This window comes from Coturnix japonica, chromosome 8 (genome assembly GCF_001577835.2).
Source record: "Coturnix japonica isolate 7356 chromosome 8, Coturnix japonica 2.1, whole genome shotgun sequence".
NCBI classification, from domain to species: Eukaryota; Metazoa; Chordata; class Aves; order Galliformes; family Phasianidae; genus Coturnix; species Coturnix japonica.
Genome location: NC_029523.1, coordinates 11,964,919 through 11,991,752, shown reverse-complemented (window position 1 = coordinate 11,991,752; position 26,834 = coordinate 11,964,919). Strand labels below are relative to the sequence as shown.

At 37.8% G+C, this 26,834-nt stretch overlaps 1 protein-coding gene across 4 annotated transcripts in view; it reads right to left on the bottom strand.

The window, feature by feature from the left end:
• Positions 1–26,834, bottom strand: part of BCAR3 (BCAR3 adaptor protein, NSP family member) — a 48,284-nt gene that overhangs the window by 18,944 nt on the left and 2,506 nt on the right. For 3 of the 4 annotated variants that reach the window (XM_015869943.2, XM_015869942.1, XM_015869941.2), the window contains exons 2-3: positions 21,590–21,917; positions 15,008–15,047 (exon numbers count right to left, since the gene is read on the bottom strand). In XM_015869943.2, the coding sequence (XP_015725429.1) occupies positions 15,008–15,047; positions 21,590–21,909 (360 nt within the window). In that variant the 5' untranslated portion in view covers positions 21,910–21,917. Of the gene's footprint in view, positions 1–879; positions 979–15,007; positions 15,048–21,589; positions 21,918–26,834 lie in introns of those variants that run through there. The other variant, XM_015869944.2, reaches the window with a different exon arrangement.

Genomic DNA, 26,834 nt, shown 5'->3' with positions numbered 1-26,834 from the left:
GTCACAGGCAGAAAGAGAACAGTCTGACCGGAGTCACTTTTCCAACATGCCCAGAAGACTGAGCCCCACAACCCACTTTCAGAATGTAAAGGCTGAACCATTAGGGACAAGAGAGGTGAACAATGGTTGTTCCCAAATTTAAGCTCCCGTATCAAAATATGAAAGTCTACATGCTACAAGATAGCAACCTTCACATCCTTGTTGCAGGTGTGCCAGAAAAACTATATACATTAGACAGTGACTGGTGTAGCTGACACCAAATATTCAAAGAATAATTTAAGCATAAAACTTAAATAAAAAGATTTTAAAGTTCAGGTGCAGTTCACAGATCCCCCAAAGTGGCTGGATAACTTACTCAATCACAGTTCAATTACCCCTTCTAAAAGTATGGCTCTAAATGCATACGAAGGCTTGTTCTTTGCAAAAAGGACATTTCCTGAGCTTTTTAATTTAAGAAGTTCCAAAATACAAGAACTAAGTACTAAAGTACTACATTGTCTAATGTGTTTTTAAAAACTGAGCTTCTGAGCAACACTGTATATACTTTCATTAAGCAAGTGACAAAGTTAGAGAACCAAATGTTTTGATCTATATTTTGAAAGCTTGAAACTTTGCTAAAATTCTTCTCAGCGAGTCCAAAACCAGCAGCTTTTTATTTTTTTTTAAACTTTCTGCTTTGACACAAAGACAGGCAGCTTAAGACTCATAAACCTGAAAGTTGCTTTCTCCCTGAGACACTGGTGTGTTATAAAGATATTCTTTAGAACAGAAACTCACTGTATCAATCCGTCATATGAAAACAAACCCTTCTGAGCAGAAACCAAGAGCATTACCCATGAACACTTTGTTCATTTACTGTTATTGAAAAAGGACACCTACCTTGACTCTGATAATAGATTTACGATGATAAAAGCAGCAAAGTGCTGCAATCAGCATTTGAAAAACGTTATAATCTTTCGGCATGTTCAGTTCTTCTGTTTGTATGTCCTCAAGACTGAAGATGAACGGTCACTACTACAAGTTTCAGAGATTTAACAAGCTTTTCAGTATGACCACTGTGCCTGCCACAGCTGACACACCCCTCTACTCACATATCAGACAAGGACACTTTCCACAGCTGAAGCTGATACTATCAATGCAGCAACCACTGGCATCCTTGCTTCCAGTATGCCATATAGAGTATGCCAGAATCCTCATGTGATCTGCTCCACTCACCAGTGAAATCCTAGCTCCTCTATCTTGGTATCCCCTGAGTCAGAGCTGCATATAAGCCACCAGCTCAAGACAAACTTCTGACAAGATACAGTACCCAACTGTCCACCTGCACTGATAAGAGTTTAAACAATTGCTCCAGCCCAGTCATGCAGCATTTTCTATCTGCATCATCAATAATATCTCCAAATATATTGAAGAGAAAGCCAAAGATGAAAAGCAGTTGATCAGTGCTTGATTGTTGCTTAAAACATGTGAATAAGATTTACATGCTTGGAGGGAAATTATGAATCTCTTGATTTTTAATTAGGAAGTTTTTGGTGATCAGTCATTGCAAAAAAAAAAAAACCAAAAAACAAAAAACAAAAAAAAAAACCAAAAAATAACATGGTCAGTGTTAGGGGTGTAACCAAGGTACTACCGGCATTTAAACTATCACTAGATAGTTCTAGCTTGATGATAGCCCCATGGAATAGTGCAGGTTGCAAGAGAAAGAAAAGATGCAACTTAAAAACCTCTGGTCTGACAAGTAAAAATTTACAACAAACAAATCCCATTTTTATGCCTGTGATTCTATTTTCCTGGACACCACAGTCACACACAGACGTTACCACCAAGACTGTGATAACTAGAATATTTTATCTGCTGCTCCACAGCACAGAGATCAAAAAAAAGAGAACTAAAAACTGTCTAACAGATTCTTCTATGCCATGCTTTTAATCTTCCTGCCTACATTCTGCATTCCAGTTTAATTTATACGCTACAGTATCAGACTCTAAGGATACAACTACATCACAAACTGTCTAGAGAATGAGATCGGCACATTTCTGTGTTATCTGCTTATGCAGCAGACTCTTCAACCAGATGAAAACTAAATTATTCAGCTGTGTCTCAGATTTCTTACTACTACGCAGGTTGCACAGACTCTGTAGTTTACTCAAGCATAATCTGGGAAAAACTTCTAAAGCTGCAAAAAGTTTTAGTTCTCCTGTTAAAATTTAATGCGTGACCTGTTGTCTGAAGACAACTCAGAGTATTTTAAGTAGCTTAAAAAAATGTTGCACTCTACTTTTTCCACTGTCACTAGAACGTGAAAAAGGATGCTGGATCTATCTTGCATATTCCTGAAGAAAAATATTTCACCCAGATGCATAAGAAGCTTGTGGAATTCACTGACAGAACATGCTAATAGAGGTCAGTAAAAAAATGACTGTTCATAATTACAAGAAAAACACTCTGCATTGCTTAATTTCAGCAAGTTTAAGAAGTTCAATTTCCATCAAAATCAACCAGTGATTCATGAGAATTTGCCTTAGGACTGCACAGAGCAGAGTGAGATGGCAGGAGAAATCAAGGAAGTTAAATTGCGTCAGTACAGCACTGATTCTCACAATTTTGCACTCACTCTACCTCTTCTTACTTTAATAATGGTGTTAAGCACACTTATTCTGATGTGACTTCATTTGAAAAAGAGAGATGTTTTCCAGTTTCTGCTGCCAGAGTAGTTTGTATTTTAATTCCAAATAAAACATTTGCCATGAAATGCGCTAGGAAAATGATGTTTTCTTGTTTTGGAAGGTAGCATCTACTAACAGAAGGAAGGAGAAGAGGTGTGAAAAGCTCCAAGAACAGAAACACCCCACAACAAGGAGATGGGAAAGAGTTAACAGATCCCCACATTATGCAGTCAATGGACAGCTCACTGAGTGGTAAATCCCTGATCAACAAACATCTGCCCTACACACCTCAATGCCTTCTCTAGAACTAATGCTATAAAGAGCAAATAACTTGCTTAGATGTAACAGTGATTAGAGGCAAGACCTCACCTCCATAGCAGTCTAAGAGATTTGGTGAAAGAAAACAAAATGCACAGGACTGAGGACTGCAGAGAAGCATGTAGCACATAAAAAATGACAGACCTTGAAGAGATTTTTAGCTTTGATGGTACTAAGAAGTCCAGAAGTTGCAGATAATTCAGATCTCAAATTATGAGTTAGCTCCAAGGACTGTTTATAAGGAAGAGTTACTTGTCCTTTTATGTCTGCAATATATTCCATAATTAGTAGGATGTATATATTAAATGTTCACAGATGCCCTCAGATAATGCTTGCGAAGTAATACTTCCTACCTAATAATAGATTACCTCCCTCCCACACTGAACATCTGAATGAGGTGAAACATCCTTAGTGTTCAAATCAAGCAATGGGACTTGGTACATAAACTAAGCAGAAGCGCTGTGCAAAGAAAAGAGCACGGTACACTAAGGTTTCATTTGGTATATCTTGAACAGAAACTACCATAACAAGAATTTTAAACTATACCAGGTGACAAGAAGGGCTATGAGGATAATTAAGCTATTTTGGTAACAGAAACCAACTGGTTTAGCAATGCAAAAATCAAGTGAGACACTTATTCCAAAAAGCATTGAAAGTAAGTTTAGAAAAGGAGAAAAGCTCTTTAAGGCAGTGGGGGAAAAGGACAAAATATTCTTATGACCAAGCAATACACACACATATGACTGAGAACCTTTGTCTAAATTCCAATGTGAGACTTTCCCAAGAACTGAGGGCTGGAGCAGGAGATCTAGGAAAATTCAGCATTAAACACTTCACTGAAAGGCAAAAAGAAAACATCCAAATCCCCATAAGGGCACAGTATGGTACTAGTGACAATAGGGAAGATGCAGCACACTTTATGTACTTGTGCTTCCCTCCCTTACCAAGCTCTAGACTACAAATCCAATCAGCTGTTGCTGTGGTTCATTAGCTAATGCACACGTATTTCCCCAGGCCTCAGTAACTTTACACGTACATTCATGTCTTACAGAGACCTGACAGTTTTGCAGCTTTGTGTGTCACTCATTTACCCAGGGAAACTTCCTGGTATTGTTTTAATGGTCTAGTTTGAATGATACAATTCCTGACACGGTTGTTTCACCTGAAGCAACATATGAAAATACAAGGGAGGTACAGAATTAAGTTTTTTGCTTATGAATCATCTACCCAAATAGTTTCAACCGGAGATGGATTCCTTCTTTAGTCTTTTCCATACCAACAGCATAGAGACTGAATGATGGCATCTTCACCAAACGCCCTAAACTGCAGGTACAATCTCTTTACTTCAGCACACAGCTCAATTGGAAGAGTGTATTTGGCTTAATGTGCACGTATCTATTCTTCATTTGAAAGGCTTATTATTAAGCACTATTAAAAAAAAAAAAAGGTTTTACAATCACAGCTCAACATGAACAGTACTGCATAAATTACAGATCACAACTGCCAGTTCTCCATTTCCTGTCTGTAATGGAATAAGAATCAAGAAGTATGTATGTCATCAGAATTAGAGAAACAAAGATATTTACCCTTAAAAATAACACTGCAGAATTTCATAGAGCAGCTGCTGACATTTATTTTATTTTTTAATCAGTAGCATTGCTGACAGGAAAGAGAGTGCTTTATTTGGATATTTAGATAGTGCATCTATTCTTTTTTAATATAACAACATTTTAATCCTTTTTTATTAATTCAGGTTAACATATGCTCTGCACCTACAGCTCAAAGAACAAACGATGTATTCTTAGGAACCAGTCAGAACCGAACCTTTGTATGACACTGTGATACAGCACTATGAAATCAAGACTAGTGGAAGAAATCACAGTGTACAGAAGAAACCCTTGGGTGATGGTATAATTCTTGCTCTGATGGCTATCACGGAGCTCCTATCAGGTAGATTACTTTCCACTAAATGAAAGTAAACAATACACCCAGAAAGCTAACCATAAACCACAGAAGACCCAATGTACTGTACAAGGGTCAACAGCCTAAATCTGTTATAGCACCTAGCCAATCCAGAGCACGCTGTTCACTGTTACTGGACTAATAACACCACAGAGGGAGCAGAACCTCTTGATCACACAGCATATAAGCACAGTCTAACCTGGGTTGTGACTGTCTACTGCCATAGAATGGCACCTGTAAGGTTGTAAAAAAGTACAACAGGAATAAAATTAGAAAGAAAAAAAAAAATCAAAGCATTTAAACTTTAAGTTTGGAACATTATTCTTTTTATATGTATGTCTTTTTCTCTACAGCTATAGTAAAACACATGGAGAAAAGGGGATGACAACATTGAAAATGCTGCTTACTTTTATCTGTCCTTGACTCAACTATCAGTGGGCACATAACGTCCCACTACCTAGGTCATATCATACCACTCCTGTGTCACTTCTTACTAGAACTGACTCCTTCATATGCTAATTCCACTTCCTGCAAGCTCCTGTTGGTGCAGTTCCTGATGATAAATCAAAAGATACAGCTGTAGCTGCCATTACACTTGTTTGCATTGTAGGGGTGCGGTATGGGAGAGGTCAGCCAAACTCCTTCCTTTCCTGTAGCAGTTCCGTGAGGAAAAGTCAGAAAATACTCTGTAGTTATTGTACAGGAACAGTAAGAAAACAGAGATTCCATTTATTTTGTGTTTAAATAAACTTTTAGTGATTGGAGTCATCTAAAAATATAGATTGGAAACTGCAAAAATAGGCATCCAGCCTTCTTAAGAGCTTCCTGCTGGGTCCTAATGTGAACTTCAGGACATCTAAATGCTTTTAAAAAAATCCGCTCTTTTATAACTAAAACCCTCTAACCTCACAGACACCTGGCAATAGGCACAGTTTTTCTTACAGCCATTTATTAAGAAGCTACCGGACACTGCTATTGATCCTACCAAAAACTAGTCTACGTATGCTTGAGCTCCATCTACTGTCTGCCACTTTGTGTATAAACATTAACCTATTTTGTACGGTCTCTTCTGTCTTTCTTTCAATTTATTCCCTGTACTGGATAAAATAAAGAAGTGAAAAGGCAAAAAGACAAACTTTTTTTTTTTTTTTTAAAGGAAATTTTTTTTTTTTTTTTTTTTTTTTGTTAAGACTTTGTTCACAACTTTTGTCTCGTATTTCCTTCCCTTTCCTGTTGATTTAGCTGTCATTAGTTTAACTTCAATTTTGCTGAACACTGTGCAGGAGATCTCTTGCACATAATAAGGACCCACTAATACAATTACTAACTGCAGATTTCCGCTTTTGAAAGTCTCCCCTCTCCTCTCCAAGTAAAGTGCTTGTCTGAGATCTATTCCAATTTCAGCTATAACTCAAAGATAAAAAAATTATTTTACTTCAAGGTAACTGGAAGAACATCAAAATTAACCATTCATCAGAACTTCTGAATACCCTAAAATATTTGCCTTTTATAGAAAGAGATATTTTGGATGTAAAACACTCACAAATTAAACTCAAAAGTCACAGGGTTTTGCTGGAGCTCAGTTTTTCACAGCCTGCAGCAGCAGGTATGAGTTTGAGAAGGCCTGTTTTCCCCCACATTTCTGAATGACACACTTTCATGAAACTGAGGAAGCAAATACAGCAAGCTCATTCACATACCTCCTTTTACTAATGAAACACTTGAGGACAAGGAGGCAAATGATCTCTGAATATTCAACACAGCCACTAAAATTATATTCCCTCGCTAATGTATGTGCTTAGTTTCTAATAGCACTTGACCTATAAAACCCTCAATCAGCAAATTCTGCTCCATTGAGAGTACACATTTGTAGATGACATCACAACTGAAATGTACTTCCAATGCTCCTTGTTCTCTCTCTGCAGGCAGACCTGTATCCAAACAGTATGTTTCCAAAAAGAGGCAGGACATACAGACACATGCAATATTAGTCCTACCCTAATTAGAAGCTTCACCTCTGCATGCTTTGTCACTAAGAATACCCAAAATGTTTAATAATAATTTGACTTCCACAAGCTATATACACACTCCATCTTGCGGTTTATGTATTTGTATAAGTTTGAAAATCAACTTCAGTGAGATGTCACTATGTATTAGTTTATATTAAACTGTTTCACATACCAAATAAGCCTTTGCCCTTAGTCCACCTACAGGTTAGAAAAAGGATCCAAACACATCAATAACTGTTGTTTTTAAAGCTTAGTTCCCACAGAATATTAATGAAGACTCAAAATGAAAAGAAGCATTCCACACAAAGCCACAGTTCAGCAACTGTTAAGAAAAGATTAACACAAAGGATGGTAAACTGCAGCAAGGTCTCTATTCCATTAATAGTTTAAGCACCTCACATGAAAAGGAATAAAATTCTGTGGCACTCATAGCTTTTCTTTTTTATATGTACATAAAAGCCTGCTGTAAGCTACAAGAATTCTACCTGATGCCCTCACACACACAGCAAGACACTTATTTCTTCTCCTTGTCTTAACTGATGCAGTGTTTGTGCAGAAACTGGAAAGAAAAATCAAACTCAATTTACAACCAGGTTAACTTTTATGCACTTTCCACTCACATGAAAGCCCCGTTTTTTTCCAGAAATTCTCTCTCACTTCAACAGTCACAACATGTAATAAAATCATACATTTGCACTAAAAATGAATCGCAAATCAAGGAGGACTAGACAATGACCACCCTTTTATTCACCTTTATTTTAAAAGCAAATAAACACTATCATCCACTATTATTTCCTTTAACAACACCACCATTTTGAGTTAAGGATATTATCAATAGCAACCTATAACTGTCAGCATCTGAGGGCCACAGATATTGATAGTTTGGAGAATGCTTTCCACTTAAATCTATGTTTGACAAGATCTTTAGAGTCAAAATAAAAATAATGCTTTCACAATAAGAAATCTCGGCTTTCCTTTCTACATCAAAATTTCTGTCCTGTGTTTCAGATTCTGGTCTTCCAATTGATGTTTCTCATAAATTAATGCAGCTTGACAGTTGTTACTCATCTAACAAAGATACTGAAAATTCAACTAAGTATTTATTCTACTGGCACTAGTGCCATTAGCGGTACCAAGGAAATAAGAGCAATGTACCTTTATAGACAGTTTTCAACTCAAAGCTTTACTGCAATCTCAGCACATGTAGTAGCTTTTTGTGACTCCACAACAGACATATTTAAGAGTTAATGAGTAATAATGTTCAAGAACTAGAATACAGACATTAACAGGGTCAAATTTGTAACAAGAGGGTAGATATAAGCTTGATCCTCAGCACATAATTAGAGACAACTCATGGTGCTGACAGTATCAATGTTTTAGCCTTTACGAAGCCTAGTAAACATTATGAAAACTATTTCACATACAAAATGCCGTAAACTCTATTTCAGCATCAGGGAAGGGAAATGCAAGGCTAAAAGACTTTCCAATAAAGGCCAGATTAATTCCAAAGACCCTGTCCACTTGACTGAATTCATACAAGGATTATCATTCACAAAGGAAAAAAGAAAAAAAAAAAGACCTCTACTCTCAGTATACTTAAAAAGAGGGGAAACCAAAAAAACAAAAAACCAAGACTACCAGATCTCAAAAGCTTATCAGGTCATGCAAGAATGGAGGACTGGGAGAAAAGTTCTGAACAGCTACAGGGTAATCTGGGACCATCCCTTCCAGGAAACTTGCACTAGGACAGCAGACTGAAAAATGCATTATCTTGTGCAGCAGTAGAATCACAGCTCCTACATATTTACTGGAAATATCAGCTTAAATGTAATTCATCGCTTTGCACCCAAACCACTATAGAATTGCTGACTCAACCATCTTCCCACAGAGTAGCCTGTTAGCCAAACAAATCTCAACATTGCTAATTATTGAAGCTTGGGCATAAGATCCATCACTAATTATGGATAACTGTTCTATCAAATGAAACAAGTTTTCATTAAGTCCAAGTAAATGGGGACAATAATATCTTAATGATTTTAGGGGAACTGACTATTTAAGAGCAGCTGAATTTCATCTACATATGCAACTCACACAAGCCAGGATGCCATGAAGGACAATAACATCCTGGCTTGTATCAAAGTAGTTTTGCCAGCAGGAGCAGGGAGATGACTGTCTCCCTGTACTCAGCTCTGGTGAGGCCACATCTCAATTACTGTTTAGTTTTGGGCCCCTCACTACTAGAAAAACACTGAGGACCGGGAGCATACCCAGAGAAGGGCAACAAGGCAGGTGAGCAGTTTGGAGCACAAGTCTTATTAGGAGGGAACAGGGATTATTTAGTCTAGAGAACAGGTAGCTCAGGTGAGACCTTATTGTCACAGAATCATAGAATCACAAGGTTGGACCTACAAGATCATCTAGTCCAAACATCCTCCCATTACCAGAGCTACAACAAACCACTAAACCATCTTTAACTACCTGAAAGGAAGTTGTGGCAAGGTGGGGGTCAGCCTCTTCTCCCACATAACTAGCAATAGGACTAGAGGGAATGGCCTCAAGTTGTGCTGGGGAGATTCAGTTTGGATATTAGGAAAAACTTCTCCGAAAAGGTGGTCAGGCACTGAAATGGGCTGCCCAAGGAGGTGGTTGAGTCACCATCCCTGGAGGAGCTCAAGAAATGTTTAAATGTTGTACTAAGGGACATGTTTACTCAGGAAAAAACTTGTATAATTTAAGAGGAAGAGTTGATGGGGAAAAACTTTAATCCCTATTCTACACCTATGAATAATAAAAAATTGGTTACAATGAAGTTATGAAAATTTTATTTTTAATAGCAATGGCAATTAAAAAAATCCAAAGTAACAATGTTTTTCTCCAGCAGAGGGCGATGTAAAACTATCAGCTACTCAGCAAGCACCAGAAGGAGGATCATTTGGATCATTTAATTATGAGGTGGATAAATGCATGTATTTTACATTAGATTAGATCTAGCAGGGTCTTATCTTTATGAATTATGCACAATTTATATAGAAGAGGTATCTGCTTTGGGGTGATGTTTGTGAAACTAAAGATCCTACTAAGTAGAAGAACATAGAAAACTGTAAACCTCTCAGTAAAACAGATTTAGTTCAATGCCAAGGTCAAGCCAACAGTCTTCAAGCTGGAAATCGATTCCATAATGACAAAAAGACAGGTAAACTGAAACTCAGATATATGGGCATACTCTTCATTAAAATACAATGTCTGACACATCTGCCTTCTGTGATGCTGCAGTTGCAAAAAGGAAAAAATGAAGGAAAAAATGAAGGAAAAAAAGGATCAAAAGGAATGACATGATTATTTGGTACCTTAGGTACTCCTCTGGGCACAAATACTTTATGTGTAACACAAAAACCCAACAAACCCTCCATTCACAAATCACAACTTGCATCTCAAGAGACAAGTCTGCACAGGAGAATAATACACAGTAGATCATAAACAGGTATACACTGTACTGGCAACTCTTCCAGTGTAATGGGGATTTCTCTAATACATTTCCATGTCTAAAAAGGTTTCCTTGCAATGGTATCTCAGTGTCATCAGGAAAAACTCTTTCACAAACTGCTACTACATGTTATGCTGACAAATGTTTTTTTTCTAAACCATGCCTAATACCCACACACAAGCTAACTTCCATTTTGACAGTGCTCTTCCCAAATTATCTTCTTGTAACAGTCATAAGAGTGATGAACACCCACACGTGTTTGGTGTCAAAAAGATGAACTTTTTCAATGAATCACACAAGCTGTCCATAAATAAACCTCACTGCTGAATCCAAGTTCCTCTAAGCTAAAAAGCTGAAAAGCTGGACATGATCAACACTTCAGCATGACATAAAAATTTTATTTTCCAATTGCATTCACAAGAGCTGTCCTAAGTAACAACAATAACTATGGCAACCTGTTCTCTAGCAAAATCAGGGAAGAATAAAACTACGGAGAAAACGAACACTGAGGGGCTGACAGAAACAAGTACTTCAGGAAAATGTCGCAATGGAGTAACATTGTTCTGCAGCTCTAACTTCCCTGAACCAGTAACTTCTTTTTTCCAAGTCTGAATCTAAATATAAACTTATTTCCTCATGATCACACTCAGCAGACAATCAGTCATAAACTCTGTAATTCTTCCACTAATGAATTAAAATATATCTCCAAGATCTCACATTATAGACCAGTGTCTATATATTTATTTATATTTATATATATTATATTATTTATATATATATACCAGTATTTATGCCATCATTAGCACTTTTCCCACAGGAACAGCTTGTAAGATCTCCAGAAAACAGAGAAATCTGTTTCTCTTTCTTTCCACCCTGATAGAGCTTTAATGATAACAACATAGACTTTAACTGAAAGATCCCAAAGTATTTACAACGCACAGGAATGAGACAGAAAGCTGTTTTTGGTTCACATGAATCTGTTGAAAACGACTCTCAAGTCCTCCAACACACTGTGAAGTTGCCAGTGCTTGATCCTTTTCTCCCCTGCAGGAGTCTGTCCCCTAGAAGTGCAGACTCTGGGTGTGGGAACAACCTGCTGAGACTACCAATGGTTCTATTATTCGACTGGTAAAACTTGTAAGAATCTCACAGAACGTACAACGTGCTATTGTGCTCGTAAATCTCTTTCATGACTTAGTTAGCAGTCTGTCTCAATGCAGTCTGGCCTGTTTTTTCTACTACCATAAAAGGATTTTTTGAAAGAGCCGTTTAACTGTGACCATGGTTTCAGCAACGCTGAGTAGACAAAGGAGGGGCTGAAGTCATTCAGACGCTTCAGTACTCAGACTCCATCAAATCGCTGCATGTCTTTCCCTCAGAACGAGCTTATGCATAATTAGCTCTCTTTGTACAGTGAATGAACAAATGCATCAATATTCAAGATGCATAAAACTGCCACTTGTGAGCTGTAGTTTAGATTTAAGCATTAGAAACCACAGCACACCACCTATAGAGAGTAGTCTATCAATTCAGAAGACTAATTTTATAATCCCGTCCAGTCTTGTATATTGAAAAGAATTAAAAGAGAAGAAAAAAAATAATGTATTTTGTATTTCTCCTAGCCAGAGTATTTTTAAATACAAGCTATTATTCGTATTACTTCTTGTCACTAGATTCTAGCAAGAAAAGAAACATAGGTCTCTTTGTAGCAGTTCCTGCAGGTAGTCACTACTGCATGATAAACAGCATAAGATTCTCTGCACCATGAAGATGAGTATATCAAAAGATATTTTTTCTCATTCCTGAATGAATTCTTCCCATTCTATCTAAAGGAGATGCTGATTATCTCCCAGCAAGAGCACATTCTGAACAAGTACCGACCATCTACTTTATGGTACCCACAAGGTCAAGTAGTACTTCTGCATTACTTAAAGAAACACAGTTTGCAACTGTGAAGTTGTAAGATCATCTCTGTGCTCAGCTTCCCTTAAAATAAATAAATAAATAAATAAATCTAACCAGTTTAAAACCAGCTGCTGTGGATTAAGTATGCCCGTACAGCCTTACACAGTGCATCATACATGAGGATGGCACACATTTGATTGCTTCTGATAGCTGATTGTTCAACACAGTCAGCTACTACCGGCATGATATGGAGCAGCTCCCCAAGGGAAGGTGAGCTGGGAGCTTCAGTCTGGGAAATGAGCTCACCAACAAAGGTGCAGTCCCACAGCACCAAGGTACAAGCAAGCTGAGGTGGGTGATGACACTGACACTACTGTCACAGACCAGCAAGCCTCAGGCAAGACAGGATAATGGGCTACTACACCAAAGGTCCATTTAGGGCTTCTTCCACAGCAATTCAGGAATGGGGCTTAGGGGCAGGCACGCCTAAGACAACTCAGGAATGGCCTGAAGCAACCAGTCTGAGCTTAAGCAAAGGTTCTGCTCATTAGATGTGTGTAGGGGCCCTGAGTGAGGCCAATTAGTGCCCTCAGGGTCCCAACATAATAAACTTCATAAAGGACCGTAACTTGGTAGAGACACCAGGAGCCTGACTGCTGGAATACAAATAGACATGTGCAAATGCAAAGTTGCTACAAGCAGAGTGAAATGCTGCAAAAAACTTACTTTAAAGCTTTGTAACTTGAGTACCTTAATTTTCAGCAGTTTATACCTGACTTCATATGGCCTTCACCATCTATTCAATGAGCTAAAAATTCTATAAACCTAGAGAGTATTTTCTCATACTTCTTGAATTTATGCCTTAAGATTTCTTCTCCAGAATTCCAGTTTTAAAGCCACTGAGCTGTGGACCAAGTTTACAGTACATTAAAACTGGATATATAGACGGGAAAAACTTTGTTAAAAGGGAGTTGAAGGAGAGGATAGTCCTTGACTTCTTCCTTGTAAGCCTCTTTTCCCCAGGCTTTTCATTCTGACATCAAAGTTTTAATAAGTAAATATAGCACCAAGGCTATTGACAAGAGTCCAAGATGAGCTTCTTTTAGAAAACTGAAAAGACGAGAAACCACATTTATATAATATAAAACTTGTTGCAACAAGACAAGACACATATTGATGAACCGGCAAGATACCTCAGCCTTTCACTTGGCTATATTATTAAAACTGTAACAATGCACACAGGCCAGAATAGTGCAAGACGTACAGCAAATTCAATAACATAACCAACATGTTCACCACTCTGTTGCCTTTGGCATCCACTCTTTTACAGTGCTCTCCAGAAAGCTGTTAACCTCTGTCAAAGAACACTACATTATCATTCCTCAGCATTAAGCTGTGACTAAGGCCAGGGACCTTGCAACACTGAACTAACTGAAGTTTAGAGCAGAATTCTAGCAGTGCTATGAGCCCTTTGGCAGCCCCTTTCCCTTTGTTCTTCCCTTCCCATTCTCTTCATCCCTTTTCTTACTCCAAACTGTAATTCCAGCTTTCACTCCAGCCCTCAGTTGAGAGTCTAGCAGAGGGCTCCTCTCCAAATCACAGTTTCTCCAAGTTTACTATTTCTATCAACCTGGACCCCATCCTGGGAACCTCTCAATTCTCCTCAAGTATGAGCACCAGACAAAGGGAATTCTAACATCAGAACTCAACTGCCTTTGGAACTTCCTCTTCAGTTTGTTACTATTGGCCCTTCTCAGTCTCTTCGTCACTCAAATTCTAACCTAAAGCAGAAATTCAAGCATCTGAGAAATTCAGACAGTCCACATGAGTAGCTACAGAAACATCCTATAGCCAAGGATAACCTGCACTTCTCAAACACTTTTCAGAATATTATAATCTCCTAAAAGGCAGAGGAAAGGAGTGTAATAATTAAAGAATGTAATATCTGAGAGAAATGACTTATACACCAGTTCTTTCAAGGTTCTAAAATAAATAAATAAATAAATAAAGAATATTGACTCAACCACAAAGAAAGGTATCATCAATTCAGTGGAAATTACAGACATTGAGCACAGCAAGAGGCTCTTGCTATGGCATCACATTCCTAAGGTTTCTTCCAGAGTTTACATACTGCCAATTGACTTTTAAATAAGATTTATGAATGCTTTGTGTTTGTGATTCATAACACTAACACAATACATATGTATGTATTCTTCAGAACTCTGATATGTTCAAAAGAAAAACGGAACATACAATTCTTCCAAAATTTCAGCTACTTTTCAGCTCATATGTGAATTTTTAACTGTAGCATCAAGTAAGTATAAACCCATCTCATCTATTTATTTATTTTGCAAATGTGTTCCTTTACTTCCCCAGAAATCAATTAAGCAAGAACACGGGTTCTTTTAATCTGTTAACAAAGATGAGTTCATGGGTAGTCACTACATAACTGTAAGAGGCCCCAGTATCCAAATGAAACAATACCCAGAAGTGTTTCTCTGAAGCAAGCATGCAGAAAATGGTCTGATATATTTATAATTAGTTTCCCCAAAGCAGAAGATAGACAGGAGCGCTATTTGACTACAGAAGACTAGAAACACTCGTGCAGTTCAAAGACTTCATTCAGCATGTAACTAGAAGGATAAGAACTGGTACCTTACCTTAACATACTCCAAAGTAGGATCCGGAACATTCTGATCTCTAGAACAGAATGGGGCAACAGGGAGAAGAGAAAAAAACAAACAACAACAACAAAAAATAGTGAGTCCAAATATTTCTTGTACTGAATACTGTTAAATAAATACCATGTTAAAATTCTTGTTAAAAATTGCCTTTGTAAAGACAGCCCACCCCTTTCTGTTTAAGTGGAAGTTGCTATGATGTAACACTGGAAATTTCAGCAGGTTCAGACAGGTAGAAAATGGGTTACACTGGAATCAACCAACGCAAAATATAGTAACAAATTTCACATTTATTAGGAATGTAATTCATCATCAGAAACTAAGTTACTGTTTAATACTCAGTTTTAGGTCCAATTCCCTCACAGCTTTTAATTTAGAAGCAAAAAAGAGCCCTCCTGCTTTACAGCCCAGCCACTAAAGAATATTGCAAGGCACTCAGCTGTCCAGGCTGGATCATATGCTGCTGTTTCTCACTATCTCAATGCTTATTAACAGTCAAATTCCATTCCCAGTTAAGTTTAAAAAATAAAAATAAAAAACACCAATGATGCCAAATCCAGTGGAAGTAAAATTTGGTCCATTTGAAGGATTTTCGTAGCCAATATCCAAAAAGAAGACATTTGGGCAACCGTATACACACAGAATACAAGCAAACATATCAGAGAAAACAGGTGAAGCACAGAGGGAAAAGGAAGTTACTGTAGGGAAAAAAAAAAAATAAAAAAAATAAAAAATAAAAAAATCACAACATTTTGCAATTTAATTGGGAAAAAAAAATCCCATTCTTAACCAGTTTAGCAAAGTTCATAAGCATGGCTAAACTCTTCTCATACCCAAATTACCTGTAGGAAGTTCTGAGATTGCTGAATGCTGTGAAAAAAATTTAGCAATTTATTTTGCAATTTACTCATTGCTCATCTGCAGAATCTTTCAGAAAAAGGATCTAAGTGCTGTATTTGTACTATATTCCTAAACAATGAACCTAAGTGATAAAACTAGCGAGTTAACTGCTTCTTTAGCAGTGAGAATGCTTTCGTCTGGTATTCACAAACTCTATTTCTGTACACTGGCCTTGTTATGGACTCTACTATTCCCACTGTCAACGCAACAGATCTTTAGGACAGATCAAGCCAGAAAAAAATAAATGAAAGAGGTAGAAACACTACAGGACAAAGCAGTCTGTTTACTGCCATATAAAGCAAAGAAACCACGACTGAAAGAGAGAAAGCGACCTACTTTTCTTTCAGTGTACTTATTCACCGTCCACACAACACAACAAAAGTGCTTTGAAAATTTTGGCCTTGGGAAAAAGACATTGTAGCAAATCTCTACAAGAGCACTATAATATTTAATCTGATAAACTGATACACAATAAAACATAGCAACTCCTACAGCGCCCCACTAGCACAGCTTATAGAAGGGAGTGTTTATGCTGTAAGCCCTCCTCATCTCAGCCATGTTTCTCCTAACAGATCTTCCCTCTTCCTTTCCCACCTTATCTTGTCTAAGGAAGTCTTCATCTAAGTGCAATTTTTTGAGATTATTTTCAAGGAATGGCTACTTTCATTGATGTACAGTAATAGTAAAGATGTACACTATGATGTACACTAATAGTAAACATTAATTATTTCATTTTTGAATCGTTCAACTCCAGCATAAAGCTGCCACACTAAGCAGTTACCCAAAACAACTAGGAACTGAGCACAAAACTAACTCCTGAGTCTCAGCTCTCAGTAGTGATGAAGCACCATTCATACCACATGCACCCAGCAAAGGGAACCTATCTTGTAAAGACCCTTAAGAAAAATAAAAGCTTTTCCTTTTTTTTTTTTTTTTTGTAAGTTATCTTAAATAAAAAGGGCAAATTCACAACCTCACTATTTGTATAGGATAGTCTTCAGGAAAAAAAACAACACAACATTTTAAGATAAGTACTTGCAGGCTCTGCTACATCTCAAAATCAACTCAACTGAAGGTTCGTTTCGATAACACCAAACTTCTCCTTTTTCATCAGATTTTATTACATTTCAAGTAATGCTAATGTTTCTCTTTATGAAGAGCTTGACTTTACAGGTTTATTCATTTGTATGTTTACCTACAATATGTATAAATTGGAGTCTGTAATTCAACCATCACTGTGTGAACCATGGGTTCACATGTTAGGTGTTATTACATATTTTGGCTTTCTTATAATCAGATAAGCCCAACTCCCATTCAGACAAAAAGCCCGTTACATTCAGGAAGATGTCATCTGGAATATTTTCAGAACAACTCAAAGTAAGGCACTGTGTAAGGGCTCAACAGGTCACTCAGAATTGGCTTCACGCTTTTTTCATACTCAGACCATCACAAAATATAATTTAAGAAAGGGATGTGAATACATACTCATATCTATTTTGGGTATTCACAACTGTGCCATCTTATTTCATGAGCTAAAAAACAAAGCCTCTCTCTAGTGCGTTTCTGTTAACCCTTCCCCACATGTACAAGTAGCATACATGTACACATGTACAAGTAAACCATTCTCCACATACCTGCGTTGAAATTGCAGTAGAATAAAATACTCCTCCACTAACAGTTCACAAATAGAAGAAGGCAGTTAATCATCACACTCATAACCTCCACCATTCTAAGGCTGTCCTGGCCAGAAGCACATTCTTTCTTGAGTTTCCCTTGATACATCTGAAAACATCTTCCTCCCTGCTAAAGCACAAACCCAGCTCTGATCATTCAGCTCAGTGGATGCAGAATAGCCATAATTTTCAAGCAGCTTTTCCTTCTCTGCAGACTCTGAGGCTTGTTCAGTAATCCTCTAGCACTACATCAATGAAGAATCTTTAAGTAGATACCCTACTATTTCTTTCTATCAATTTTAGGAAAACCTCCATCTTTCTACGATTGTACGTTACCTTCCAATCTCTATGCTGCGGTAAAGAACCCTACAACATACAGACCTGTGCAGGCTAAGCCATATTAAGTGCCCACTTTCTCTGCTCCTTTGCCATCCTCACAGCCACAATTATCCCACACATCATTATTCAACTAGATAATAATTCTTACAGTTATAACAACTGCTGACAGTCCCTGAAGTACATTATTTGTACTATTAAGTACTTTTATAAATGTTCTCGTGAGGAAAAATGTTAGGCCACATTGCTAGAAGAAAGCATGTTTCTTTGTTTTACTATGACCATTGCTAGTGACAATTTTTAAAGCAGCTCTTCCTTCTACATTGAAAAAGCAATGTTGAGAAGAACAATTTTCTCAGTGCCAAGGCTGCTACCTGATAAATCAAAGTGAAGACAGTACAGGCTCAAAAGGAGCCTGAGAAACTGAAAAATGTACCAACCTGTTGCATGGCTGCTTAGACAAACAGAACTGCTATAGAGACCAGATAAGATTAAAAGCCGCCTTCATTTTTCCTCCAAAATCCTTCCATCTACATAGATTTAAGAAATACACAACTACTTAATTGTAAAGGTACAAGTCTGAACACACTAGACATACTGTATTTAAGTATACGTTCTGCAGATTCATGTTAGTTTACACTGTAAACCAGAGTAAAAGACTTGGTGATTTTATCCTTGAGCAGCTTCTGCATAACACTCGCACTCCTACTACATTCCTAACTTCATTCCACTCTTCTATCTACAGCTGCACAACACTATGAACATGACTCATTCAAACACCAGTGGAAACAAGTGCAAACTTCTATGACTAACTGCATAATGACCTGCAGTTCACACAAGAACAGCGGGGACTATTCAGTAATTAAAACTCAGGAAAAGATAAAACTTCATTTTCTCTGGAATTAAATAAAATCTCCACTCACCCATATTTGTTCAGAATGCCTCTGCACAGCTAATATTACAGCCATTTGCTTTCAACACTTCCATCTTCTGCAATCCCTTCACTTGTTCCATTCTACCTATCACAGAAGAAAATCTGTCCTACTTCTATTACCTTTTCCAAGACAACTTCTAATTTTGAACCACAGGCAGTACTGTTCTCTCTACAATTTGATCAAAAGCACAAAGTAGGAGCTTCCATTATTTTATTTTTCCATAACATTTAGGAGTCCAAGAGCCTAAGCTGTTCTTAAGCATTCTTTTTCCAGGACAGTCACAATGCTGTGAAAGCAGTGGTTGTGCAGCAGAACTACGGCTTATCAAAAACAGTCACGGCTTTTAGAAATTTCTCTGCATATGTGCTCTCATCTGTTGATTTATATCTTTGTCTAGCAACCCTTTACAGTCAGTGCTTTATTTGATGTTCCTCAGAATTGAGTTATTCAGAAATTTTAAATCATTTTAATTCCTTTAAATAAAGAAAGAGGCACACTCAATAGTATCACAGATTCTACCAATTTATCTGAAGCTCATGTAAATAGAAGAATTACTCACAAAGGATGATTGTCATCTGGTTGACACATTATCAATGTGTTTGACCAGAAAAAAAGGAAAACTAATCCTTTGTTTTAGCACTAAGAAGGTGGTGGGAAGAAAATCTGTCCTACCTGATTGCTTCTTTAATTCAGTTTAAGCTCATTACATCAGGCACCCCTATATATAGGAGAGTGAACAATATGCAATATACCACCCTAAGTGATATCTACTCTGCTGTGTATATTTCACACAATTTCATTGATTTCCTCCTTACTAACAGATCAGAAATTCACAACCCTGCATGATTGCTTGATTGCTCATCTCCCATCTTCACATCATCCAACGAGGCTGTACTCTGACAAGTTGGTACTAGTGAGTTGCTCAGCACAGAGCTCCAAGAATATGCATAATAAACCATGGCTTCTACAGTACTTTCAGAAGCCAGCAGGCATCTCACAATCTATCATAAAAATACATACCAGTCTGAAACATAAGAAAAATTGCAGTGCCGTGTATCTTTTGCTAACATTTTTTGCTAGAAAGTAGAAGTACAAACACACATCATAGTTTCAGCAGGATTGTGACAGACTGACAGGTTCATGGCAACAGACATACAATTAATAAAACTTATGATAAAGAAATGGTCAATCAGAGGTAACCACAGGTATCAATCTTGCAAACAGTTTCATACCTGGAGAACTGTACTGTAACATTTAAATTCAACACACACTATTATCATAGAAACCTTAGAGTTGGAAGGGACCTTTAAGGGTCACCCAGCCCAGTTCCCTTGCAATGAACAGGGACATTCACAGCTAGATCAAGTTGCTCAGTGCCTGGTCCAGCCTGGCCTTGAATGTCTATAGCAATGGGGCTTCCACCACCTCTCTGGGCTATCTGTGCCAGTCCTTTAGCACCCTCACTGTGAAATACTTTTTCCTTATCACAGATCACAGAATTATCAAGGTTGGAAAAGACCTAGAAGATCATCTAGTCCAACCATTAACAATACTTCCCAGCTAAATCATATCCACCAACACAACATCCAAACGTTTCTTGAACACTCCCATGGTCGGTGACTCCACCACCTCCCTGGGCAGTGCATTCCAATGCCTGACTACCCTTTCCGAGAAGTAATACTTCCTAATGTCCAGCCTGAATCTCCCCTGGCGCAGCTTAAAACCATTCCCTCTAGTTCTATCACCGATTACACGAGAGAAGAGGCCGAGCCCCAGCTCACTACAGCCTCCCTTCAGGAAGTTAGAGAGAGCAATGAGGTCTCCCCTGAGCCTCCTCTTCTCCAGGCTGAACAATCCCAGCTCCCTCAGCCGCTCCTCGTAAGGCCTGTACTCCAGACCCCTCACCAGCTTCATAGCCCTCCTCTGAACACATTCCAGGGCCTCAATGTCTTTCTTGCAGTGAGGGGCCCAAAACTGAACACAGTACTCGAGGTGCAGCCACACCAATGCCAAATACAGGGGGACAATTACCTCCCTGTTCCTGCTAGTAACACTGTTTTTGATGCAAGCCAGGATGTCGTTGGCCTTCTTGGCAACCCAGGCACAATTATATCCAACACAAATCCTAGGACCCTCGTCCTACTGCCACAGACACTGCTAAAGAGCCTGTCTCCTTCTTTCCTATTGCTCCCCTTTAGATATTGGAAGGTCACTATCTGCCAGGTAACAAAGCAGACTACATGAAGACCTATCTTTAAATTAGAAGAAAGCAAACTCAGAACTTGCTACCATAGCAATGTGTGTATTTTAGTAAGGCCCCTAGAATATCAAACTAAAGAAATATCACTTGCTGTTATGACTCAAAAGATGTAAACCCTATAAATTGACATTACTGTAAAAAAGAATATTATGTGGAAATCTGAAATGCTTAGTAAGTAAAAAAAAAAAGAAAAAAAAAAAAAAAAAAAAAAGAAATTCTCAAAATTCCTGAAGTCTATCCATCAGATTCCATCCTATCTCAAACACTGCAAATTTCACACTGCTTTTTTCGTTTGGTTTCTCTCATCAAGAAGCAAACCAAGTAATAGAGAGGAAATCAACTTCCATTAGCACACAGTTATAACAGCTGCACCTGTAACTGGACAGTTAGAGGTCTAGAAAAACATCTAACAATCCCTATGGAACAGGTAAGTCTAAATTAAGATTTTTATAAGTACCTGGTATGGAGTTTGTTGCTCTTCCCATTTTGTAGAGGGTACTCTTCTATGACATCCTGTACAAAAGGTGGCTGTTGCCTTTGTGTTCTGGTGTATGGTAATGTTCCCACGTGGCTAAACATATCACAAGCCATAACTTTAACTGTTCCCTTCTTCTTCCTGGGGAGAGTGCCATGGATAGAGATGTCTTGAAATGAGTCTGAGCGATGCTCAGTTAGTGAAGGTTTGGTGGTCAAAAGGTCCATGGACGACGCTAATGAGAACTGATGGTTCACTGGGACATTTCTGGGAAGACTTGCAAATTTCCCTGCGGCTATCATTCTTGATTCTGGAGGAGAAAAAAATAATAATAATAATAAAATCAGTAAGAATTGAAGACCCATTTTAATGGAAATTAAATATTGTGATTAACAAAAGCACCTGTAAAGGAAACTGTTGATCACAGCCTGAACCTCTGATAAACCACCTGAGACAAGCAACGAGTCAGCTGTGGGAGCATGGGTGAAGGTAATTCAGCTGTGCTCCTGGAAGGGGTGAAGCTTAACTCCACCTCTCCTAGATCTCATTTAAGGACTGACCACTACCAAGGTAGCATCTCCTCCTGGAGATCACTCCTTCGTGAAGTTTTTGTAGTGAGCCTCAACATTGGTGAGCATCCATTTCAACTGAAAGCCTCAGCACTGGTGAGTCTTTTCTTAGATACCCTCTGGCTATTTACTCTGTAATTACAACTATACACTTGTATTATTCCAACTATACAGCACCTAGAACTGAACTGAACTTTGCTTTAACACAGTTATCTCCTTCAAGGCGTAGCCTGTACTATAATCAAGTCACATTCCACTCAACTGCATGTGTCAAACACATGTTTATTAACTTTTATGTACCAACTTTTTTAAAATTTTTTTTTCTTTATATCATCGGAGAACTTGGGCACCAACTTAAAATAATTAACAAAAAGCAAAAGTTTTAAGAGCATTCTGACAAAAAATAAGGGACACAACAGCTTGGTTTGGAAAAGTACATTTCTAAATCCAGTGGATGGCACAGTTAGGAAAAATCTTTCTGGACAGTCTTGCTCAAGTAATAAATCAAGACAAGAACCAGTCACACATTTCTAACTGAAAACGAAAGGGCTCTACTCTAGAGATAATGGCAGGAACAGATTACTGGAATTCTCTTCTGCAGCATGCACAGCCTGCTGGCTCAAATGGTTGTTGACAATAGGGATTTACATAGCTGTCAGTCTCTTTTTCAATCAGTTATAGCCTGCAGTACAGTACAGGTCTTTCTGTTATCATGAGCAAAAAACCTTGTGAGGCAAACACTTCAGACACACTAATGGATCCCGCTTCATCAAAAGGAAAAAACAACAACAAAAGCACACACAACCCCACCTACCTCACACTCACTTCATAGTATTACATTATAGAAGTCGAGATGCTTTGTCCTATCCAGGTATACTAGCCAACTAATGCCATTCTATGGAACAAATGACACAAGGTCAACCAACCCCACGCTATTTGATCCAGGCGGTAGCCAACCAGGTGTCTCCTAGGCAAACTGGAATAACCACAAGAGCAGCACAGACTGATAAACTGAAGGCAAGAAAGATTTTCTGCATTAGCTGACTGAGAGAATCTGTTTTGACTTGGCCTAGTTTCATGTCAGGAAACTAAACAAAACAAAGAGTAGTACCTCAAAGGCCTAGCAGCCTGGAAGACAGCTTCCAGCTACATGAGAATTCCTCTGGTTTTGGGAAATGCACAGGTGTTGCAACAGAATCAGAGCTGGGTCTATAGTCCTGCTCACTCCTCCAGCCTGAGCACCATAGGTACTAAGAAAGTGAGGCTGCATTGATACTATAGTTACTTCTGCTCAATGGTTGCTGTAACAGGCTTGGTTTTACAGTAACACTAAAACTGATCTCAAATTTATTCTATTTTCTTCCAGCTGTGTTGCAAATTCACAGGTTCCCAGAATTCCATCTCAAATTCCATCCCACTTCTCTCATATCAAAAGTCCTACAATAAATAGGATAATATTTGAATATGATGATCATTATGATAAATGATATTTAGGCTATGATTTTTTTAATCTTTAATTTGTCAAGGCTTCCAGCACAGCTGCTATGTACTCTAGCAGAAAAGCCTCTGTAAATGGCAGTTCTGAGTATCTGTTTGACTTTGGTCAGGTTTCTTGCTGCAAAGACTAGAAAAAGAGCTGAGAAGTTAAAATGAAATGTGTATGTTAGTTACATAGATCCAAATAATACTCAAAACTTGAAAGAAAGAAAGCCACACACTCACAAAAGTCCTTAATAAATTTTCCTATGGGCCCTTGTTGTGAAATACTGTTACCTCTTCATTTATCAAGTGCCTTGAAGATATGGTTTCTGATTGTCAGTACTAATAATATTGCATGATCAATTTCAAAATAAAACAAAGTGCTGCAAGGCCTTTGCAAATACAGATATTTGTATTACAAATATTCTAAAAAAAAACAACTGGTCCAGAGATAAGAAGCTCTAAAATGTAAATGTTTACCACAAAGCTACAGTTTCCTAACTAGAACAAACTGACAGAGCTCCTTTCCAGTAAGCTCAGCTTTATTATCATGGAAGAATAATAACATGGATCTCAAGCAACAAGCAGGTAAAACAATTAAAAAAAAAAAAAAAATTAAGCTTCTTAGAAGTCTCACAATCATTTGAAACCTCAACCTTAATAAGGTGTGCTTAATGTAAAAGAGCAAATATCACTTATAAAGGAATGGAAAAATGGAGGCCAAGTCACTTATATTTCAAAATCCGATGCTATTTTCCTTTTTGCGCTGAGATTCTGTACTTAACAATCATATTTTCTTATTGCTTTATTAAAAAACACATTCAAAACTCTGAGGTTTGACTATGTAAGTGTAGATCACCTAATCAGAAGCAATTTGCTTAGGCTTTTCTGCACGCTTCCACTAAGCTGAAATGAAACATATTTCATATCAATTGGTAGTAAAACTGAGTAGGTGTAAGTTTAACCAAAGAAAGCTTCAATTTAACAGCACCAGGTGAGCCGATGCTTACAATGGCAATACACTCTCAACAACTTTTACGGATCCTGTTTGAGGATTCACAAAGAAAGACAATGATTCCCTCTCCTAACCCAATCTCAGGATAATTATAGCAACTCAGTAAGTTTCCAATTCAATATTTACCAAATAAATGATGACCCTCTGAAATACACCATTTTTCTTTTAATTTCTCAGGCTCTCCTTAAAATGGAAAAACCAACCATACTTCTGTCAGTTATGCCCTAATCATTGTACCTCTTATAAAACTCACGCCCTCAGTAACATTCTACATTTCTCATATTCAACACCTAATTCTCAAATTCACATTTTTTATTTATTTTTTTTTACATTTTTTGAGTAATCAAGTTGAAGTTCCCAACCTAAGAAATACAATTAAGAACTTGTAGGACACTTAGCCAAAATTGTGTGTGCACAGAAGCTTTGATATGTCAAGGAATACTCCCCTCAAAAAAGGAAAAAACCAACCCAAAACAAAAGCCTACTTGCTCTTATACTATGTATTCTTAACAAATGGCGACTGAAATTACAGCAACTAACTTGATAAGTCTTGCCAAACTATCCATGTTTTTATTGTACTTAATGTAAGCAATGCAAGGAGGGAAGCTCTTCAGCTGAAGAATCTGAAATGTCTCAAATACTTGAGCATATGATTCAAAGAATGTCTGTCTTTGTTTGACTAGAGATAGGAAGAAAAACTGAAGAGGTTCTAAGAGACACAGCACTTAGAACATCTGCAATCATGCACTCAATAATGGAAATGGTAGAAATAATAGCAGAAGGACAGGCCAAAAGTAACTTAGATGAACAAATTCCTATTTGTCAAAATGTAGCATTTAACCAAACAGAGTGCTTCACGAGTCATGCAGGTTCCCTCTAGCTACATACAGTTTATTTCTTAACAGTAACTGTTAAACAACAACAAAAAAGGCAGTTTTTTGTTGTTTGTTTTTTTAAATGGAGAATGGTATTTCCCTTTTTCAGTCTGTAATTGAGGAACGTATGAGGGAATCGAACTAGATTCTATGTTCAGAAAATTGGAGGGAATTAAGTGTTTCCAGCTAACTTCTAACTTGTCTTTTTGTAACAACTGGGGGAAAGGGGAATACAAATTAAGTTATCTTTAGAATCAACATGGCCCTTACAAAACCTTATGAGATTGCACACAGAATGACATACATATCTGATGGGCAAGATCAAACATGAACAGAGCTCTAACCCAGCAGGATGGGCGCTCTTCACATTGCTCAAAACAAAAAAGAAAAAAAAACAAAAAAGAAAAAAAAAAAGACATGAAGAATAAAACAAACTTTGCTTTCTCCAAAATTACACACAAAAATCCTCTTGGAATGCAAATATATATGCTGCTCTGAAAATAATGCTTCCTATTTATTTTCAAGGACACCACAACAGATACAACAAACACGATAACTATCCTATAAAGAAATTCTCAGCTACGAAACACTATTTTTCAACACAGTCACTACCACTAGCCATGCATTTTTGCTGGTGATGAACAAGAAGCTGCATGCTGTGGTCTGCATCAGTGGAGATGACCCACTGTTGCTGTTGTCACTACTGAAACACACCACCCACTGTCTCATTGTGCTCACATCCATCGCATGGTGTCCATAAACATTCAGTAAGTGGCAATGAATGTCAGTGGATGCCATTTCTTCCACACAGAGTGGAAAAGTTGACACACCTTTGCTTCACGTACACTTCCATATCAGATGCCATTCTGTCTGACCGCCCCCTTGCTGCCATCTGTCCCATGGCAAAAACATGTAATGGAATATTGGTGAGAAACTTCAACCTCTACAACCAACACACGCCTCTGCCACAGTGGGCAAACACAATAAAATAGCAGGCATTGCTGTTAGAGCAGCCCTCATACAAACTTTCTGGTTCAGACTTCATAAAAAAAATTTGGATGCAATTCATAGACTGAAGTGTCACTCAGCTTTGACATGGGTGCAAAAGTAGACAGCCTTTCCATCCCACAAGGAAACAGAACCAGTGCCATTGGCTGCTACCTTGATTTCACACCCTATAGGAGGAAACATGAAGGAAATCTCTAGTTTGGTGTCAGAGATTTATGAATGGCTTAGCCAACAGTCCAAGGCTGTATATGGAAACTGGAAAAGCAATTTCCAAGCTCTGA